The sequence below is a fragment of the Cherax quadricarinatus genome, chromosome 51, assembly GCF_038502225.1.
Source record: "Cherax quadricarinatus isolate ZL_2023a chromosome 51, ASM3850222v1, whole genome shotgun sequence".
In the NCBI taxonomy this organism is placed as follows: domain Eukaryota; kingdom Metazoa; phylum Arthropoda; class Malacostraca; order Decapoda; family Parastacidae; genus Cherax; species Cherax quadricarinatus.
In genome coordinates, this window is record NC_091342.1 from 1856080 (window position 1) to 1868412 (window position 12333).

The window sequence follows — 12333 nt, forward strand, 5'->3', positions numbered from 1 at the left end:
GAGTTATGCTACTGGTGTACCAACATCAGTGATCGTAGTTTCAGCAGCAGAGTTATGGTACTGGTGTCGATCATTAGCGTTCAGTTTGTCATGTAATTCACAGAAATTTACGGGTTGCTTCACTTACCACCACTTCGGGAAACTATTACAGTATTTTCCTTTTATTTATGGAGCTCTTATGATTTTGCCAATATACTTTTTAGCGACTCTGTAAGGTCTGGAAGCTGAAAGAGTAACAGAGGTGGAAAAGCAGCCTGTGTGGCGGCAATGTGTTGCTCTGTGTGAGGCTTTATCAAGCCGAGTAACAGGATATACCTCTACAGAGGTGCTGTGACAATAAAACCTTCCTCTGCACCTGTGTCATTTCTATAATATTGGCATAACACATTTGTACACAGGTTTTAATGCTATCGACTGCCTGGGCCATTGCGACTCTAAGTCACCGGCAAAGTAACAAAAAAATGCTTTAATCCCTAAAATAGAGGTTGAAGACAGCCACTGCCTGGCGAAACGTTTCCTCAATAAAAATTCCGAAATGGGTATACACAGAGATCTGCGTCTCTCGGTGTTTATACATTCAGCGATTCTCACGTCGTTGTCACTAAGACGTAATATGAAATGTATGACGTTTACTGAGATGTTTCACCCAACAGGGGAGAAACATCTACTCGGTAAATACCACAGATTTCATACTATGTCTAATTCACACACTTGTCGGTATATTCTACTTCCGACATTGATTACTTTACGTATATAAACAGCAATATACGTCTGTACATAGACAAGCAGATAGATATTTCTATCAGAGTAAATATAGTGTGTGGTGTATGTTACCTTCTCTCTTCTCATAAAAAATCAGTTTTGACCACTCACGCACAATTTTCTTATGGTTATTTCCCTATATTTAGTATAATAACATTGATTTTAAAGTCATGAAGAACGTTTTGAGTGATTCCAATGAGTTGCAGAATCGTGGCAACGCGATTCTCAGTAAGTCAAGAGAGCGCCATACCATGACTCTTTGCAACTGTGTTGACACGATTTAAGAACGGTGATTGGGTCGATTGCTAGCACACTGAGCTCACACATTGGTTCGATTCCCGGTACGGGTGTTTCCTTAAGACACCTGCTGTTCCTGATCACCTGTCAGTAAAGTAGGTACCTGGGTGTTAGTCGACTGGTGTGGGTCGCATCCTGGGGACAAAATTGATCTAATTTGCCCGAAATGCTCTGCATAACAAGGGGCTTTCTGTGTACGATTATTATTATTATTATTATTATTATTATTATTATTATTATTATTATTATTATTATAAGAAAGAAGGAACACTGCAGCAGGCCTACTGGCCCAAGCTGGTCAGGTCCAACTCACACCCATTCATGTATTTGTTTAGCTTATTTTCAATAACTACGCAACGTTTTAGCTTCAATGGCGTTGCTCAGGAGTTTGTTCCACTTATCCACAACTCTGTTACTAAACCACTGCTTTCCTATATCCTTTCTAAAACTAAATTTTTCCAACTTGACCCATTGCTGCGTCGTTGATGACGTCTGTAAAGGAACTTGAGCTAGAGTGTGACTCAGTCTAGTTGCTGTGAGATTCGTCTATAAAAAAATGTATTTGTGAGCACAGTGAACACTATGCCAGAGGCTAGTGGCTAATAAATAGTAGTTGTTCACGAATGAACACCGCATGTTCACACGGGTACAAGGCGTGTTCATGGGGGAACACTGTTTTCACGAGGGAACAAAGACGTGTTCACAAAGATCCTGATGGTAGACAGAAGATGAAGTTAATTTGTTGATTACAAAGGTGTGTTCTGCTTGTTATGGTGTTCTGCCAGGTACTCTCCCTCATTATCTATCCCTGCTTGCACAACCTCTCCCTCTCTCCATTTTTTTCCCTTCCCTCCCTGTTCTTTCTCCCTTCTCTATCTTCTATTCTGTCACTTTCTCCTTCACTGCTTCTCTCTTTGAATCATTCCCTCACACGTTCTGTCTCTCATTCTTATTCCTCTACCTCTCCCCCTCTCTCATTCCTTCCCTTTTCCCCCTCTCTCTCTCCTTCCCTCACATCTACATGTCTTCTCTACCCCCTGGTATTCCCCTCCTGTTCCGGTACTGGACATATAATCTTGTGAGTATAACAGCTGTGTTGATGAAGGCAGTGGTCGAAGCAATACCAGGTGTTCGTGACACCGTGTTCACCAACCCCGTGAGCTCAGTAACTCTTGCTCATCACGCACCCTCAACGCACCACCCAGGGTTCATTTCAGAGTTCGTTGACCAGCGTAATGTGACTGGAGGAAATACGGGTCGCATAAGTCCAGGCATAAGAAAGGTGTGTGTTTGTGTGTGTGTGTGTTAAGATAAAGGACACATGTGCAACTAAAGCTACATTTCTATTGGGGCAACGTTTCGCTCTCCAGGAGCTTTGTCAAGCCGTTACAAACAATTCAAGGACACGGAGGAAAAACATTGGCATTGGAGTGAGGTGTTAGTAGTAGTAGAGGTAGTAACAGTAGTAGTAACAGTAGTGGTAGTAGTAGTAACAGCAGTAGTAGTAACAGTAGTAGTAGTAGAACAGCAGTAGTAGTAACAGCAGTAGTAGTAACAGCAGTAGTAGTAGTAACAGTAGTAGTAACAGTAGTAGTAGTATGCGTGTGTGTGTATGTGTGTGTGTGTGTGTGTGTGTGTGTGTGTGTGTGTGTGTGTGTGTGTGTGTGTGTGTGTGTGTGTGTGTGTGTGTCAGGGGTACATGTTTACAGAGATGTGAGTATCCATTACAGCAGAGATGGATGCAGTATTTTGTAGTCATACACTACAGCATACAGCAGATGGCTTCTGTATCTTTCAGTCATACAGTTGACCTTCTTATGAGCAAAAAGATTAAACGAGACATAACTTTTATCCCTTAATGTTAAGCCTGGACATAAATCAGGATGTTCTCACAGTCGCGAGAACATTACGTTGACACCTGGACCAATGGGTGGCAACCCATAACCACGAAAACCCACCTCACAACCTATTACAACCCAGGATTTTAAATGCCCTGTTATCCTGGGTGTATTATTATTATTATTATTATTATTATTATTATTATTATTATTATAATCAAAAAGAAGCGCTAAGCCACAAGGGCTATACAGCTATCCTGGGTGTAAAGGGAGCAAAATAAACACAGCAGAAAAACTTTTGACTAATATTATCCAGAAGTATGTACACTATATACACTATGTACAGAGATAGGTATTAGTGCACTCCACGGTAAACAAGGCAGAATAGAAGCCACTAGAGAGCAGACCGTGCTTCAACCAGCTCTAGAATGGGAATGACAATGGCAGACAGGAGAGTGGTACCCACATAACCTCTGCGATTGCCAAAACCATCTTCTCATTGGCTGGAACCTGGGTACTGGTTGAACGACGGGGCCCCATCGTCAACCCTCAGTCACCTGGTTCGCTGATTGGGGGAGATAGCCTGTAAATGAGGGTGTGTACATGCGCCGAATAAAGGTTACGTACTCTTTGCATGCCACACAACCCATCGCCATAACCTCACAACCCATCGCCAAAACCTCACGTTTAACAACCCACTTCTTGGTCCTAGCCCATTAAAACAATCTGATAATCATATCAAGAAATTCTTTTCACTGGTGTGTACCCACACAGAGTTTGTTAGCTGCACCGGGTTGCACACACACGCAAGACTGTCATAAAATGCAGCCACCCGGTCCCCCTTGTAATTACACTCTGTGTTAAAGAAGCAACCATTGCTTTTTATGCTGTGAGTTTGTTGTAGAGATCAGGAAACAGGTTAATACACTTCTGTTTATGCTGTTATAAGTCATGTTCACTATCCTCTGTCTTAGAGGGACACAACCGCTGTTTTAGATACTTAAAACCTGTGTTATTTAGGAATAAAAAGGCACAATACTGTGACTGGAACAATACACAAATAATCCGCATTTATATTTACTGGCTACCTCACTCTTTTCTGCTTGTGTGCTCTTGTAAATGGTTCAAGTCGGACCGAAAAGTCGTCGTAAGCTACACTCTCCTATGTACGGGTTATATGTGTTTGTATCTAGGAATCATTAACCCACGATAGGTTTACGTCATCTGTGTAGCAATCAGATCATGGAACTGATCCTCCACTCCTCCACAGAACAATGTGTAGGAGCAACGCGGCAGAGGTGGGTGGGGGAGGCATGGCGGTAGCAGCGGCGGCAGGTGGGCGGCGATGGGCGGCACTGGTGACAAGCATTAAAAATACCACCCCTAAGATGGCACTGTTTGTCTTCTTCGTCGTCTACACGGCTGCCGGGGCCAAGGTGAGCCACCCAGGTATTTACCACGACCTCTTTAATAATGTAAATCATTAAATCCTTGAAAAAATAGACAATATAGATAATAACACTAAAGAAATACCCGCTACTAGGAAGTTGCATAGATATTATCTACAGCTATTTCAATATTCCTCTTAAAAGTAGCGCATTGCAGGTGTTCCCACCGTCTAACACCTATGAATTCTTTACTTCCTTTTGCACCTTACTGTTCCTCAGAGAATAATTCTCTCTACTGTTCCTGCTTCAGGTTATCTGTGTAGCAGATAAGAGGAGATGATAGATTAGAGACGAGGTGATAATTGAGGAAGAGAAAGTAAAAGAGAAACAGAGAGAGAGAGAGGAGCATCAGACAACGATGCCAGGCACGGGGCCAATGTGTGTTTACTGCACGTCCTGGGCCCCTGTGATCAGCTTACATCCCTCTCATCAACACTCAACCCACTAACGCTCACCCCATCAACGCTCACCCTATCAACACCCACCCCATCATCATTTCCTTCCTTCCAGACCTCCTCCAGATGCTCATGCCATAATATCCTCATTCCAGGTCTCTTCCTAGTGCTACAGTCTTAATTTCATCTCCGTTGCAGATTTTCCAGATCCTGGAGCACCCAGCTGAGGTACAGGCTCAAGAGGAGGCAGGAGCCACCCTTCTGGAACAGAGAGCTATCTTCATGCAGTCCCTAACTAATATAAGTGTACACACAGTCTCGGAGTACCAGGTGAGTCAAAATATATTTCAGAATAACGTGGAAGAAAGAATTCGCAACTAATCCTCAGTTCCTTTCACAGTGACTGAAACAGTTTACAAATTAGCATTCATGTCGCCAATACCGTGTCTGGAACAAGTCACAAACTAACCCACAAATCACAATACCAAGGATGAAATTAAGAGCTTAGCGCTTTCTCTGGAATTTAAGAATAATAATATAAAATTGTCTTAGCCACGGTTTTCAGCTTTTTATTATTCAGTAATAATAATAATAATAATGAAATCATTCTCTCTTACCCTTGCGACCGCATGTGACTGTATGTCACCCTAGCTGCGGGTGTCGGCGGAGCTGCGGCAGTACGAGAGTGCGGTAGAGGATGCGGTGGGGGCGGGAGTCTCCCCACTAGACCCCCACCTCCCCCACTACCACTGGAACTACATTGAAAGTGTCTTCTTCGCCTCCACTGTCATTACCACTATAGGTGAGTGCATACTCACCTGTTCGCACCAAATTATGGTCTAGTCCTGGTGGGGGTTAGTGGGGGTCGAGTCGCCGCTTCCAGCAGTCTGGAAGATGCTAATGACCATCATTTCTGGTGCCTAGGGTCATGTGAGGCTGACTCGTACCTACTCGTGAAGCTGCGTGTGGAGTATGCCTCCTCCCACACACACACACACACACACACACACACACACAACCCCCCCCTCACACAACATCAAGTGTTGGACACAATACATACAACCGAGGAAGAAGTGAAGATGCTACTAAGTGAGCTAGATACCTCAAAGGCAATGGGGCCGGATAACATCTCTCCATGGGTCCTGAGAGAGGGAGCAGAGGCGCTATGTGTACCACTAACAACAATCTTCAACACACCTATCGAAACAGGGCGACTACCTGAGGTATGGAAGCCAGCAAATGTAGTCCCAGTGCAGACTGTTCCTGCTCCAGCTCTTATATCACTGTTTTCCGTGTTCCTGAGAGAGAATATTGCTAGGTAACAAGATAACAAACATTTACGTCCTGCAGAGTATGGCAATATGGCCATTGTCACCTTTTGTTTATGTTCTTCCTGAAGGGCATGTCAGTATGGCCATTGTGACCATATTTTTTTCACATTCTTGCTGCAGGGTATGGCAACATGGCCCCTGTAACCACCTGGGGTCGTGTCTTCTGCATCCTCTTCGGCTTCGTGGGTATTCCCGTCACCCTCACCGTCATCGCTGACTTAGGAACCATCTTCGCCAACTTGGTCTCTACGATGTCCAAGCACTTGGGAACTCTCACCAGGAACTGCGCTCCGGTTAAGGCAAGACTTAATGCTATTGGTATAGCGATATGATCTACATGTTTGAAGCTCAGTGTACTCCCGTGTATGTATTCATGAAGGGCGGTAGTGGTTAATGCTTTTTTCTAATGTAATATATTGTAACAGTAGGTAAATGTAACTAATTAATGGAGAGGGATAAGAACAAAAGTGAAAGATAACTATTATAATAATAAATACTCATAAGAGAGGCGATTTGATGCCGGTGAGAGGATGTTGATCTAAGGCACTGAATTTACCCTCGCCTCTGAACTTGACTGACTCCGATTCAACAGGCACTGTATGACTCCTTACAATGCAAGAGCAAATGAGCTAGTTGGCTGAGTAGCCAATTGTGTGTTCTTCTCTGACCATATTATTCAATGGTCAAAGTTAAAAGATGAATGTTTTTTTTCAGAGTTCTCGGAACTCTGAGATAATTATCTAAGTTACTGCAAAATATTCTTAACCTCTCTTAAAGTTAGACATCGCAATTTTAACGATACGTAATGTTTTTTGGAACACTGGCTTACGACTATCCACTATCAACCCCTGGTAACCACCATTCACTCATTCCAGAAACTACAAGCATTGCAGTTTGCCCATGGCGGGTCGCGAGGTATGGTGGTCCTCGGGGCAGTGGGAGCCCTTCTACTCTACATCTCCGTAGGAGGTAGCATCTTCATCTTGTGGGAGGACTGGACCTTCTTCGAGGCTTTCTACTTCTGTTTCATCACCATGACAACCATTGGTCTGGGAGACCTGGTGCCTGGTGAGTGGTCCCTGCCTGCCTCCCTCTCTGTCTGCCAACCTGCCTCTCTGTAAGCTTGCCTGGCTCTCAGTCTATGTTTCTGTCAGCTTGTCTCTGCCTGCCTCCCTCTCTGTTTTCCTAGCTATTTGTCTGTACTGAAATCTGCCAAGCTAGTCCATTGTGTCAGAGTTCTCACGAGAGAGAATCTCACGGTAAAAAATGAACCTGTGGCAAATGCTAAAACATAGCCATGAATTCCTAGACTGAGACACAATGAAAATGGAGAGAAAACAGTCGAATAAACAACGATAAATAAATAAAAAAACCACATGATGAAATGTAAGGTGGATTCTGAATGTAGGGAAAGCTAAGCCCCCCTTTCCCCTCCATCGTTTTCAGTTTTCTTTTTTCCTTTCAGTTTCCATGATCTTGTTTTGCGCTTCACTCTGTACAAAGCCAGCTCTTATTTACATCATCTTCACAAAGCGTGTTTAAACAGAGAGCGATGCATGCTTGATGTGTATACTAAAAGCTGGTGTGTACACTCAGAGTTACCTGAATGGTGTGCATAATCAACGCTGGTACTTACATTCAATGCTGGTGTACACTCAAGGCTGTTACATACACTCAAAGTTGATGTGTACACTCAAGGCTGGTACTTGCACTCAGTGTTGGTGTGTACAGTCAAGTCCGCTGCAAATGCTCAAGGCTGATTGATCTCTTCACCCACAGAGAGGACAGAATTCATGCTGGTGTGTACACTGTACATTCTCATCGGACTCGCCCTCACATCAACCATCATAGAACTGGTGAGAAGACAGTACGCTGAGAGCTGGCAACAGATGAAGGTAAGAATGCAGATCCAATTTTGACTCCTGCAAACATAACAGGCCTCTTATGAAAGTAAGAGGCATGTTATGGAGGTAAGAGGCTTCTTATGCAGGTAAGAGGCCTCTTATAAAAGTAAGAGGCCTCTTATGAAGGTAATAGGCCACACATGAGGGTAAGTAACCACACGTTGTTATACAAACTGCCGAACGGTCTTGTTGGGAAGTTTATGTTCACCGTAAAAGCCCCTCAATGCGCAGTCTGAAAGTAAATAAAGTTATCGAGAAAGATTATGCTTCTCTCTGTCCCTATCCTTATCACTGCTCCTTCCCCAACACATAGCAAGATCAATAATAACCAAGTATATTTCTCAGCTCCTACTTGATGTTCATTATCGTGACTCACGAAATCGTAATGACACGATTGCAATTAAAATCATACCACGAGCGGGGATAGAACCCGCGTTCAGAGAGTCATAAAAATCCGGTTTGGAGTTTTATGACTCTCTGATCGCGGGTTCTATACCCGCCCGTGGTATGGTTCATCATAAGAACATAAGAAAGAAGGAACACTGCAGCAGGCCTACTGGCCCATGCGAGGCAGGTCCATTTCTCCCACCAGCTTAAGCCAATGCCCTAACCTAGTCAAGTCAGTCACATTCACTTAAGGGAGGAGCACGGCATCTGACCTAGTAACGCAAGCTAGTCAGGTCCAACTCACACCCACCCACGCCCACCCATGTATTTATCCAACCTATTTTCAAAACTATCTGGGAGTTTTTCGTTGCTGTCCAGCTGAGAGTCTGCGTAAATAACCAAACATACTCTCTTTGTAGGACTCTCGTGACTTCCATTACCTCCCTTATTTTCTACGAGAACTCCAGGTTACTTTCATTGTTGCAGGAGCTTAGTGGACGTCTGGGGGAGCTGTCAGGGCCGCTGGCAGAACATTTGAAACGCCTCGGGGAGCAAGCAGGAGACATCAACATTGATGTCCACCTCATGAAGGATCTGAAGGTGAGCTCTGATTGGCAGATGTCAGAAAGTGGCCTAGGGAAACCGGTTAGCCGACTTGAGTTCTGGAAATAGGAAGTACAGTGCCTGCACTCTGAAAAAAAAGTGTGGGGATATTTGCAGTTTTGAACTGTAGTATCGGCGTCCCTCTGGCAAGACAGTGATGGAGTGAGTGATGGTGGAAGTGCTGTTCCTTTCTTGGGCCTCCTTTCCTTGGTGGGAAACGGCCATTTTGTTACAAAAAATGAAGCTCACGCTATATAAACTTAAAGAACGCATGTGGTGAAAGTTAAGACACATGTGCAACATCTGGATATCTTTATTGTAGACGTTTCGCCAACCAGTGGCTTTATCAATACAGATTCTAGGACATAATAGGAAGACAGTAGAACTATATACAAAAGATGAGGTAATCAGTCCCTCGGCCTTGGAGTTAGTGTTCACAGCATCGTGGTGGAGGAGAATCTGGACAGAACGCATATTTATTGCCCAGACTAACTAGGCAAGACGCATGGACAAGTCTCCTTAAACTTACTACCCCTTTTTACACAGCAGTAATTAGGTACCCAGATGTTAGTCGGTATCGTGGATCACATCCTAGGGAAGAGGACCTATATAATCCGAATGATATAAGTCATGCGGCTTGACTTTCTTGGAATTCTCTGGGTTAATAACTATCCTGGCTTAAGATTCAGGAAATATTTTCTTCTTCTTCTTCTTCTTCTTCTTCTTCTTCTTCTTCTTCTTCTTCTTCTTCTTCTTCTTCTTCTTCTTCTTCGTTTTCATCTACTACAAATTTGATTTGCTTTTAGGAACTACGTAGCGCTATCCAGCTAAGCAACAGACTTCAGGCGCTGTCGAAGTTGGATCCTAAGATGGGAAACGACACCAAGATCGTCGAACTCCTGAAGGCTCATCTTAACGAGGAGAAAGACGACTCCGCCTTCCTGGGTTCCTTGGAGGACACGGAACTTCTCCAGCCCTCAGCAGCCAAGAGGAAGGTCATCAGAGTGGTCATCTACGAAAGCTCCGTCTGAGAGAGGTCTTTGAGGACGATGATTCGGGAGAGAAGTACTCCTACTGCTCAACGCTGCAACGTACTAGGATGGTGAAAGTGTCCTAATCGTTGCTGTAGATTGCATCTTCATGGTAGTACAAACTGCTGTATCATCTACGGGGATTGCAGGCTGTTTTTTCTATTGCAGTCCACAAATGTACTCGGTTATAATTCCATCCATAAGGTAACATTGAACCCTTAGAATTATGCAATCGCTCTGGTCAGATTAGATCCCTCGAACAGTACATATATACTGTCCAGACATAGACAGTATATTCACTGTCAGCAGCTCTCAGCTACAAATGTACTCGAGAGAAGTTATTTATGATCATCAAGGAACTCAAGGAGTTCTATGAGATGGTTAGAGGTTCACAGTCACAACAACTAGACATAAACAAAGTAGGTAATATGGGAAAGCTACTTAGGATTGAATTCTGTATGTGAAGAGTATCTGTCTTGATATTATCACCTTTCTGGTGTTCCGTGTGATGGATTCCTTGATGTTACAAGGCATTTCGTTGAAATGAAATGAGATCAAACACCATCTGCGGCATCTACAGAACCTTATAATATCGTTTGACTTTTGTCTGGTGATGCTTTAAAGCTCACGATGATTCAAAATTGGTGGTAATTTAAGTCATGTTTCCTTGTTTGTAGAACTTTGCAAGAGAAATAATGTTTTTTCTCTGTAGAGATTTATCAAGTCATGTTTTCTCTTTGTAGAGCTTTATCAAGTTATGCTTCCCCTCCAAATAGAGCTTTATCAACTCACACTTTGAATCTAACAAATACAAACACTGACCAATGGAATCTGAAACATGTATATGTATCTTCAAGACGCGAGTCATCTTTTTCATAATATAACGATAAATGGTGTTCAACTAAGGCTTCATAATGCTTAGTTGTGTACAAACACGAGAGAATTAATGTGATAATTCTGTGGTTGGAACAGTTACCTAAGGAGTCCCATAATACCATGGCTGCAACATTTCACAAATAACCCACACTCTGGAGGAGACACTTCAGACGACGTTTCGCTCCGTTCCGGACCATTATCAAGGCCGAAAGTTTTACTTATGTTTCTTAAATATTAAGAATGTGTAGTTGGCCAGATCTCAGACAATGTGGATGGCCACCTCACACACAGTGTGGATGCCCACTTCACACACAGTGTGGATGGCCACCTCACACACAGTGTCATGGCCACCTCACACACTGTGCATGGCCACCTCACACACAGTGTACATGGCCACCTCACACATAGTGTGGATGGCCACCTCACATACAGTGTGAATGGCCACTTCGCACACAGTGTGCATGTCCTTTATCACTGTAAATATTCGTTAAGAACTGTATATATCCACTAGATTTTTCTGGTATTCTAGTCACTTGCAGTTGTAATTTTTATGATAGCTTGTAGTCTTGTCTGACTATCCTCCCAATCATATTCCTTTTAGAAATCCATGAACACAACCAACACCTGCTCTCCTTTATCTATGTGCTGCCCAAATATATATATATATGCTTCAATAAAACACTTGATCCACACATATCCTAAAACTCTTTAATCCTTTTTATTTTCTTTGTAACAAATTCAAAGAAGAGATTTTTGCCAGAGTATGGTAACGACAGTGCTATTGTGTAGTTGGGTGAGGCATTGTGTTTCAGTGTTGGGCGAAGAAGGAACCTACTGGCCTGGAGATGTCGTGTCTGAGATTAATTTGAAGTCTGGGTATTATGCAGAGATGAAAAAGGATATATATTAAAGGACGGGGTAGTGGTAAGAAAGATATAAGTTGTAGTTTGTAGAACGCATATACCTGGAACATACCTGGAGAAGGTTTCGGGGAGTCAAAGTGAGTGTAATTCTTCGTCAAGTACAGAAAAGTTGATAGAAGCAGAAGATACTTGAAGACGATGTAATCAGTCCATCACCCTTAAAGTTTTGAGGTGGTCAGTCCCTCAGTCTGGAGAAGAGCATTGTTCCGTTGTCTGAAACAATATGAAGTTGAAGTGACAGAATCGGGCCTTATATAGTCCCAGGAGGTGAGACGTAGGTTGATTTGGGAGGGCAGGTCCTTCTCAACCCCAGCCGTTCTCACTAGTAGAGGTTGTCGAAGTAGATGGTCTGTACCAAGATACCCTTGTGTTGCAGTGTCTGACAGAATGAACATTAAAATGGTATAAAATACCGACAGATTGTTAGGTAAGACACATATGCAACAGTTAGGTATCTTTATTTTGAAACGTTTCGCCTACACAGTAGGCTTCTTCAGTCAAGTACAGAAAAGTTGATAGAAGCAGAAGATACTTGAAG

The 12333-nt window shown here is 43.1% G+C and overlaps 1 protein-coding gene across 1 annotated transcript; it reads left to right on the plus strand.

Annotated features, from left to right (window-relative positions):
* Positions 1–3288: 3288 nt before the first annotated feature.
* On the plus strand, positions 3289–11207 carry LOC128694757 (potassium channel subfamily K member 15). The gene is made up of 8 exons (XM_070095671.1): positions 3289–4333; positions 4939–5070; positions 5392–5542; positions 6192–6370; positions 6947–7139; positions 7851–7966; positions 8849–8962; positions 9772–11207. The coding sequence occupies exons 1-8, from the start codon at positions 4172–4174 to the stop codon at positions 9994–9996; spliced, it is 1272 nt and encodes a 423-aa protein (XP_069951772.1). The 5' UTR covers positions 3289–4171; the 3' UTR covers positions 9997–11207.
* Positions 11208–12333: the final 1126 nt, after the last annotated feature.